The following is a 9672-nucleotide window of genomic DNA, read 5'->3' as shown; positions in this document are numbered from 1 at the left end:
ACCCCCATAGCACACACTCACAAAGTGAAATTTCATATCAATTTCATTTGTATCCCCTGTAGCTTTAGAATTGCTGCAAAGTTGGTTCCTGTTCAGTCAAGTCTGGTCATATTCGCGTGGGTCAACTAAAAACACCCTAATGATTGGTTGACAAATAGTGCCTCCCACAATGCAGGTGATGAATGCATGGTGCAGTTGGTGAGAAGCAACTGCAGCAACTTGAAGGTGACTTTATCAGAAACGGATTGACCTTTGATCACGTTTTTTTGTAAAGTTCATGCAGTTGACATGTTAGCGCAAGTCTGACAATTTTTTACCCATAATGCAACACACTGAAAGGACTAGACGAAATTGATCCGGGCACATTCAACATTAGAGCCAACTTTAAATGCGAGTCGAGACTGACTGATTTACAAATCACCTGCATTATAACTACTTAATGTTATTTGTAGATCAGTCCGTCAGTCACAATTTCCCCATGATTCATCACAATTTTGATGCTCTAGTCTAAAACCTGATTTGTAGAAGTCAGGGATGCGTTCCTCTGCCCAGGGGTTTGGGATTTTTGTATCAGCTAACCACATCATGGGCGTGCGCCACAGCTAAGGTGACGCAACAACCAATGGTTGCGAGTCATGTCAACGACTGTGTCATCGACTGACAAATTGCTATAACATATGTGGTTATGCCGAATTCATAACAATTGGGAACTTTCTGACTTTCGACTTCAATGTGTTCAAGGCTTGGAAACGGGGCAAAAAACAAGCTCCAACTGGGAGAAATCGAACGTCATCCAACTCGGAAACTCAGGCATCTTTCTAGAGCTCTGACTTTCCGAACTGAAGATCACTGACTTCATGATTTGACCTTGTTTTTTTCCAGAGTTCCCAGCACCATTAGCTAATATTTAAAATACCTGTCCAGGCATTGTAAGATCTGTCAGGCGTCAGCAACGTCTAAGTACAGAAACACGCCCTATATGTTATGCACTCTGGTGCCCAACAGCAGTCGATGATGTTACGCGCAACCCTTGGTTGATGCATGCAAGTATGAGCAGTGGAACGCGGCCTGTCTCGACTTTAAAGTCAACTGCAACGTTGAACGCGACAAATGGTTGCGTGCCTGGTTAGAAGATATAACATACTGTACCTATCCATGCATTGTAAGATCTGGCATGCATCTGCAATGTAGTCAGGCAGGAACTCAACCTCTGCTTCACAAGAAAACCCAGAGCCGAAAATGTTAGAAAGTTTGGAACAATCAGTATAAATTTAACTCTGGATGTGCCAGATTAAATCCATTTCAACTTTATCAAATTGAATGTGTATGCTGTACAAACAAGGCTTCTTTCAGAGTGCCCTGAGAAATATATCCCTACACTTATTTTTCATTTGTCACAACTAAATCGGTTACAAATGAATGAGTACAAACAGACACAGAAGTCAATTCCAATTTACTCAAACTGTATTTCGTTCCAGTTATCTTCATTCATGCACTCGCATACACCTACTCTTTCAACCTGTACTCAGGGGTAGACGTAACATAGTAAACAAACATCCGGGACACTCAAATTAGTATGTTAGGTATGTATTAATTTGTGGATATCCATCATCCATTTTGTATGATATGTTACAAATTACAATCTGTGATAGGTTACGAATTGCAATTTGTACAATGTTACAAATTCCAATTTGTTGTGGTTAATGTTAGCTAGGTGGCTAACATCAGCTAGGTTAGGAGTTAAGGTTAGGAATTAGCAAAAAAGTTAAGTAGTTGCAAATTACCTAAAATGCTCAAGTTGTCCGCGATGAGATTCGAACAGGCAGCCTTTGGGTTGCTAGACGTTCACATTATACACCCACTCATCCACCCTCCTTTAGTTTTTTGTCTTCTGTCTTATTTAACAACACCAAATGTAACATATACTAATTTGAGTGTCGCAGATTTTAGTTTACTATGTTACATTTGGTCTAGGAGACCAGGCTGACTCTTTACACCAAATAAACAAAGAAAACGGAAAAACTTTTTATTTTCTTCTCCCCAAGCCTCGATCATCCCATGATGAAACCCACATTTTCATGGAGAGAAATAAATCCATTAAAATCCAGCATTATTCGCACTGACGCATCAAAAATAAACTAAAGAAACGAAAGAAAAAGCATTTCCACATACATTGCATCTGAGACGAAGCTCTGGCTCGCTTTCTTGATGTTGTCTAAGGTAAGGTATGAATGTGATGTGACAGTCTAGCAGTCTTGTCCTTGATCCACAGCTGTCAGTCACTGTTTCCTTGGCCAATAGCAGAGCTGCAGCCACAGGGGGATGTCATCAGGTTAGGCTGCCAGGGATTTAAACTGTGTGAGATGTCATATTGGGAGGAAGGGGGGAGGTGTCATGTTTGAATGCACAACACCAAAATCACAATGCCATTGAAGTTAATTTAACAGGTTTTAATTCATATTTAGTGATTATGAAGAAATCATAAACTATGCCACTCTGGGCTGGAAAACACTTGATGGAAACGCTGCTAATGACTTAGAATAACAGTAACTCATACAGCTGTGAAAGCAATGGTGTCGGCAGCCTGTTTGTGTGAATGAGTGTGTGTGTAAGCGTATGAGTGTGTCTGCATATTGGTGTGTGTCTATCTGCAGACTCTGTATCTCTTTATGGGAAAGATGCTCCTGTCCATGCTACCTTCGCTGTCGCTGCTGGACTCAGAGTCGCTGCTGCCGGAGTAGGCTCCCATGCCCGGCAGGATGCCCACACACACGGCGGCCGATGGAAGGTGGAGGACACCTGTTGTCTTTACCGTGGAGCCCTGCTCAACCACACCTCTGCCCGCCTCCTGCTCTGAGAGCACAACACACTGCCAGTCACACTTACCGATGTCGGTAAAGTCATACATGTGAGATAGAAGAGTATGTGTTATAAGAGCACTCAATTGTGAAATGAAGAGCAGCTGTTACATTATAAGAAGGTCTCAGCCCACCTGTCCGGCCCCCATTCCCTGCTGCAGACTCCTCAACCTTCTGTTTCTTGCTATTGTCTGAGGACTGTGAAGAGCTGCAGGAGAAAGGAAAGTCAACAGAAAGACTAGAGACATGCAGATTAATTCACTTTTCCCCCCACTCTCACCCAACTCCACCACTCCCCTATAAATTGTGTTACATCGTCCAACACTATATCCAGATGATTTGGAAACTGTGACCTAGGTGTAAAGGTACTGTGGCCACTGGCCTCACCTGCGTCGCTTGAACGCCCCAGCCAACAGGTGTGCCTGGGACAGGTGACTGGTCTTGACCTCTGCTGGTTTAGGACCCGCCCTCCTCTCTGGCTCCTTCCGACTCTCACTAGATGCCAGTTTTTTCAGAGCACTGTGAAATCCAGGAGTTAAGGAGAGGAAATGGAAAATAACTCACAGGCGTGCAGATCCTAGATGTGATAATTAACTGCTGATAGGAGTGATAGGGACACCAGGTGACTCACAACTAATTCACATCTCACAATCACTTCTGAGCAGGGAATTGCCCACTGGGCTAGCACTGACTGTCAGAATAGATTTTCCAACAATGTTTGACTGTGTGAATACAGGAAAATAAGTGGTACACACTCGAATCGCATTCGGGGTTCATCTAGCCACAGTCCAGGTGTGTCCTCATAAATCCAGCCTGTTCTTTCCACTTACTAGTCTATCTGTGGGCATCCACCAACGCCCTGGAAAAGTGACACACTTTGAAGTTAAAAACAACCCTGTGACAAGGTGGTAAAACTAGCTGAACTAGGCCAAATCAAAATATTACAAGAGGATCTGGTTGATGGTTCTCTGCAGTAAGCACTTCAAACTGTCTCCCATCAGCATAAAAGCCAGCCCTCAGTAGGATTTGGTTGCCATGACAATGCATCCTCTTCCATCTGCAGACAAACCTGGTCCTCATTGGAAAGAGGGAACATTTATTTTCTCCCTTACACAATAGCATAATTGTCTGATCATGCTCCATGCATCATGATTGTACATGACAGCCTGATTGAGAAAGATTGAGAGAAATGCAGGCTCTCAAGTCAGTTACGTTATAAACTATGGGTGAATTTAGAATGAATCACCACAGGACCGTGGCTCTGAGCAGTGCTGAGATATGTGGCGTGAGAGCAGCTTTGCATACATTAACATACGTTCATATCAGTTAAGTGGACATACAAAGCATACAGCACACTTTAAAATAGATCAATTAAAACCACTACACGTTAAGAGAAAAGAGACCATGCTTTTTTCATTCACAAAATTGCGTGGTAAAGTGTTCGTGCTGAGGATCAAACCATTCACGTTCGGGTTGGAAAGGTCGGCAAGGAACAGTGTCAGATCACGAATGGCTAATCATCTCTTCACTGTGAGGTTATCATGATTATATGACAAATCAAGTTATCACTAATTACCTGTCTGTCACTGTCTACGCACCCTTACACTGTAATCTTACCCTTATATTTTTTGATCTAATGGTTTCTCGGCATGTAGAATGTGGTTCTCTGTGTTTGAGGCTGTACTGTATGTCATGTTTGAGAGTAGGAGCACTAACAAGGTGGAAGAGCACTCGTTCTGACCAGAGTACGTGAGCGGAGCGAGCCCAATTTTACTGTAGCGTGGAGCGAAATTCCGAAAGGCTGGAGCGTCGGCCTTCTCGCCTGCTCCAATTTCGCTCCAGTAGCACTCACTTCACAAGCTCAGGGCATGCCTTCGCTAAATATTTTAATAAAGAAACTGATAAAACACACAGGTGCAAAATCAAGGTGACTTACAAAGATGAGGACCAAGAGCAAGAGAGGGAGTGTGGTGATGTAGTGTCTACAACTAAACAATCATTGTGGAATCTGAAAAGACACGTATCCCTAAAGCATGATGGTGTACTTACAACGTGCACATGCTAAAAGAAAGGAGCATGGTGGGTAGATAAGAGTGTCATTGTGACAGAGAAAGAGAGCGAGAAACACAGGGAGTATGAGAGTAGTTGGCTCTCACATTAGGCTCTGACACATAGATCCATTATTTGTGTGACTCATGCCTACTAAATGTTGCCCTACTGACAGAAAAAATAATAATTCTGCAATAAAATGACATGAAAATGGATACACCATTGTGTTTTTGCTCTCTGTGTGTATGTTAAAGAGAGAAACTTAGAGTTATGGGGAGGGAGTATACAGCTGAAACTGAAAGGATATTCTGTATTCTTTTAGTTCATGCAGCTCCTCGTCTCTGCGTTGCTTCTCCACCAGGCTCTGTTGCCTGGAGACCTCATCCAAGAAGTGAGACTCATCCTCATCCAGGCCTTTGACCATGTTCTCTGTGGTGAGAAGACAATTTCCATGGAAAAAATGTCTAAGTACTGTAGTACCAATACAATAATACTATCTGATCATTTCAACTTAAGGCCATGGGAGTTGGAGAAGGGTTATTACATATACAAAACAACATGCTATTTTCCTTAAATATCCTTGCTGAAAGAGCGTATAGCTTTACAAGACACATATGGCCACCAGGGTGACTGCTAATAGTAGGCTGGTCACCAGGGAAACGGAAAAGCAGGGAAGCTGCTATGCCAGGCAGAAGGCTCCACTCATTCCCAAGACAAGGTCATAATCTCCTCCTGCTCCTCTTCTGATACATTACATAGTTCCATCTGTTCACACAAACAGGTTCATAATATAAAAATGTACACACTCCCAGAGTAACAAATACTTTGTACTCAACAGGTCCAGAGTCTGACTATCCATTCCATAGATGCAAGAGTTTAATCTGAGATATCCAATGTGAAGTCCCAGAATGTGGTAGGGGCTGTTGCAGGGAAAGTGGAGAGAGACTAAAATAAATGAGAGTGGGAACCTTACTGAATTTAAACTGCTCATCGTATTCCTCCTGCTTCTTGTCCTTCTGCTCCTGTAGCCGCTCAAACAGTGAACGCCCATCATACTCTTCCTCAGGAGCCTCTGTGTTAGGGAGACAGCACAAACACACAGAAACCAAAGCTTTGCAGATGCTTAGATGAGACAAGTGTACAGGCATGATGAAAGATATTGCTTGTGTCTGTGTACATTTTGGGAGGTAGAGTGGAGTTAGTGGCAGGTGGCTTACTCTCTGGGTCCTCTGGCTTCCTAACTTTTTCCCATTCCTCCTGTCTTTGCTTCCTTTTCTCCTCGATCTCGGTCTCTGACACAAATTTACGACTGAGGTCTACACCCCCGGCCGCTGGCACTGCCATCTCACACCTTGAAAAGGTACATGCACAAACCTGAGCTCAAACAGTAGCATCCACAATAGACTAACGGAAAAACACGTTATATATCTGTAATAGCAAAGAGTTGTTAGAGGGGAAATCAGCAGTTTAAATTATAAAAGCATTCCCCGCCCGTTTCAGCAAAAAGCTGAGGGATGGGGCTGGAGAAATGCAACCACTCTCAAATTCATAGACCGAGCTATGGATGCACTGACATCCATGATATCAAAATTATAGCTTTAAAACATGTTTTGAGGCTCTATGGTGTTTGTTTGCATTTACAAACATTGGAATAAAACAAGGTTATATTTTGGGTTCTTTATTTTACCCTTATTTTACCAGGTAAGTTGACTGAGAATACATTCTAATTTACAGAAACTACCTGGGGAATAGTTATAGGGGAGATGAATGACCCAATTGGAAGCTAGCAATGATTAGGTGGCCATGATAGTCAGATTGGGAATTTAGCCAGGACACTGCAGTTAACACCCCTACTCTTACGATAAGTGCCATGGGATCTTTACTGACCGCAGAGTCAGGACACCTGTTTAACGTCCCACCCAAAAGACGGCACCCTACACAGGGCAATGTCCCCAATCACTGCCCTGGGGCATGGGAATATTTTATTTTAGACCAGAGGAAAGAGTGCCTACTGGCCTTCCAACACCACTTCCAGCAGCATCTGGTCTCCCATCCAAGGACTGACCAGGACCAACCCTGCTTAGCTTCAGAGGCAAGGTAGCAGTGGGATGCAGGGTGGTATGCTGCTGGATTCTGATGGGTTAAGACAGTTGAACGAAGCACGAGGCATTTATAAGTTATATTCTTCAAGAATTAATGGGTACATATCATTAAATGACGAGTCAAAAAATTTTAACAACTGCAGATTTCCCTTTTAAAGTTCATCAAACGGATGCTTTTTGGATCCATCAAAATAGAGGTATACAGTAGAGATTGAGAACTTACTTTACTTGCCTCAACTTAATCAAGTAGACCACAGACACCAAGTCAAGAAATCATCTGTTGGATAGATAATAAAATAATTCAGAACAGTGTGCTTAAAGGAAAAATGTAGACATAAGATTAACAATTAGAGTACATAGAGTAGACCGAGGTTTCTCAAACTCAGTGCATGTTTTGCCCTAGCACTACACAGCTGTTTCAAATAATCAAAGCTTGATGATGAGTTAGTTATTTGAATCAGCTGTGTAGTACTAGGGCAAAAAACAAAATGTCCACCAAGGGGGTCCTAGGACCAAGTCTGTTACCACGGTTGGTAACAGTCATTGGTTATCACCTATTTATAATTTATGAGGCTATGCCTCCCTCTAGTGGTCGACTCAAGAAATGTGTAGTGTAGCCATCTACTGTATGGTTTCCCAAACTCGGTCCTAGGGCCACCTGGGTGGACAGTTTGGTTTTTGCCCTAGTACTACACAGCTGATTCAAATAACGAACTCATCGTCAAGCTTTGATTATTTTAAGCAGCTGTGTAGTGCTAGGGCAAAAACCAAAACGTGCATAGTTAGGGAAACCCTGGTCAACTGCACGCTAGCTGTCATATATTTGGGCTAGCTTCTACCAAGTGAAGTAAGGGTTGTTTTTAAGGTTGATAATCTATTTTTGTAACTTCCGTTTCCAGATAGCAACTACCTATCTATGGGGGAACCTACTAAACTATTAGTTAAGCCTACATATTATTGGATACCTGCTGACTAGGTTTCTTCTATCCAACAAAACGCAACGATTTAAGATAGCTGAGCAGCGTTTTTGTGGGCGGACTAGTGATCCCACGTCACAACTTGAAGTTTTTATCAAAAACGACTGATTTCAGCATCCAGAGAATAGCACGCAATTACACAGAACAATGTCGTGTGTAACTGGACCCTTTTTTGGGTGCTGAAATCAGTCGTTTTTTATCAAACTGAATTTTACGTTACCTCGGAGCTCCAGTCTGCCCACAATAACGTTAGTCGCCGCTCAACTCCATCGTAAATCTTGGAGTTGAGTTTAAATCGGCTAGGTTCCATACTCTCCTAACTGATCAGTCTATTAGCTACGGGCTCATAATATTGATTAGCTAACCAATAAGAACGGATTTCGAATAGAAATGTAGAGGATAACATTAGCTAGCTAAAACAGCTATCTTGCTAAATTCATTGTGTAGCTGCGAGCTGTCTAGCTCGCTACTGTAGCTGTCTCGCTAGAAAACTAGTTCATTGCCAACAACACCTACTGCACCGCTAGCACGCAGCTCGTTGCAAAATAATGGTTAAATACCGCTTCTATAATGTAAAATATATATATGCGTTCGAAAATGATTACAATTTTTCATAAATGAATCGAAGATCGTACATTTTGGATTACAAATGTAATATTTAACAACAACACAGCTAGCTAGGACACTTTTACCTAATCCACGGAGCCACGTGTCCCAGTAAATAGGTTCCGCATAGTTTGTGACGAAACAATATAGTTCCCACTTATGCATCGGCCTGAATAATTGTAGCAATCTATGTAAATAAATACGTATAAACTTCCACTGTGTTTTCAAAATTGTGTGGAAGATTATTTTTGTAAATCCAGTAACCGAGCCATAATGTTATACATTATCAGTCAATAACTATGCTTGTATACTGAGCTACATCTGAATGGCTCTGGTTGAATTCTCGCACATACTTTATTTAAACATTTTCGGCTAACTGTATAACAATCTAATTTGCAACTGCAGATTATAAATCCTAAATTATAAATCTATAATTTACTTGTTGTAGAACGATTCTGGATGATTGAGAAAACGTCCATTGACATCACCACCACTCCATCCCAATTACCGCCATATTTTTGAATTCAGTTTAGATATTCGGATTTTGCTTGTCAGTCTCTTCGACGGAAAGTTTTATGATGATTAGAGTGATACATCTAGAATAAGATGACGGTAGAGAGCAAGGTAAACCGTTTATTTAATCAACTCGGTTTCAAAAAGTAACTTTATGTTGGTTTCAATGGGTGAATATTACGCGTTTGCGGCTAAGGGACCGTATTAAATCAACAGAAACTGGTGTTTTCAGAAAAACTACGTTTTTATTTCAAATTAGAAATCTAGAGATCTTAAACGAAATTTGTTTTTTCCCACAACAATTACATTTTGACATTTTATGTAATTTTTTTAATGGATTTTATGTTAAAAAAAATATGAATAGGCCTAAGATATTTCTCACTCTTATGCAACCTAGTATATGTAGCCTACTTACATAACAGAGCTAAAATCACTTGTAGCAAAGTCACAGATATGCCTTATCCATGATACACCCATTAGAATTCCCATTTGAAATGTTTTATATTTTCAGATTCACTTAACTCTAACCCATTCATAGACGCTAACTACCTTTTAGCATAAGGAAGG

General features: G+C 41.4%; 1 protein-coding gene across 8 annotated transcripts; it reads right to left on the bottom strand.

Moving 5' to 3' along the window:
- Positions 1-2010: 2010 nt before the first annotated feature.
- On the bottom strand, positions 2011-8719 carry psme3ip1 (proteasome activator subunit 3 interacting protein 1). 8 transcript variants are annotated; one of them, XR_005478750.1, is made up of 9 exons: positions 8679-8719; positions 7233-7286; positions 6125-6258; positions 5881-5979; positions 5215-5336; positions 3246-3379; positions 2993-3066; positions 2698-2848; positions 2011-2354 (listed from the first exon to the last, which is right to left on the bottom strand). XR_005478750.1 is itself a non-coding variant. In XM_039017454.1 (9 exons), exons 3-9 carry the CDS (start codon positions 6249-6251, stop codon positions 2350-2352), a joined length of 735 nt encoding a protein of 244 aa, XP_038873382.1. In that variant the 5' UTR covers positions 6252-6258; positions 7233-7286; positions 8679-8719; the 3' UTR covers positions 2011-2349. The 8 variants fall into 8 exon arrangements, 7 of the variants coding, with proteins under 7 accessions (XP_038873382.1, XP_038873386.1, XP_038873388.1 ...); XM_039017454.1 differs by having other exon boundaries at positions 2970-3066; XM_039017458.1 differs by having other exon boundaries at positions 2011-2338; positions 2970-3066.
- Positions 8720-9672: the final 953 nt, after the last annotated feature.

Source organism: Salvelinus namaycush, chromosome 21 (genome assembly GCF_016432855.1).
Source record: "Salvelinus namaycush isolate Seneca chromosome 21, SaNama_1.0, whole genome shotgun sequence".
Taxonomy (NCBI): Eukaryota; Metazoa; Chordata; class Actinopteri; order Salmoniformes; family Salmonidae; genus Salvelinus; species Salvelinus namaycush.
Note: the sequence above shows the minus strand (reverse complement) of the source record. Positions and strands in the feature narration are given on the sequence as shown.

Bases quoted from the DNA above. Each gene is read 5' to 3' on its own strand.
- psme3ip1 (XM_039017454.1), bottom strand. From the start codon at position 6,251: ATGGCAGTGCCAGCGGCCGGGGGTGTAGACCTCAGTCGTAAATTTGTG. The intron at 5,980-6,124 runs GTAAGCCACCTG...TCCCTAACACAG, and splicing joins GAAGCCAGAGGACCCAGAGA to AGGCTCCTGAGGAAGAGTAT. The intron at 2,849-2,969 runs GTAACAGCTGCT...CTCTCAGAGCAG, and splicing joins GGCTGAGACCTTCTTATAAT to GAGGCGGGCAGAGGTGTGGT.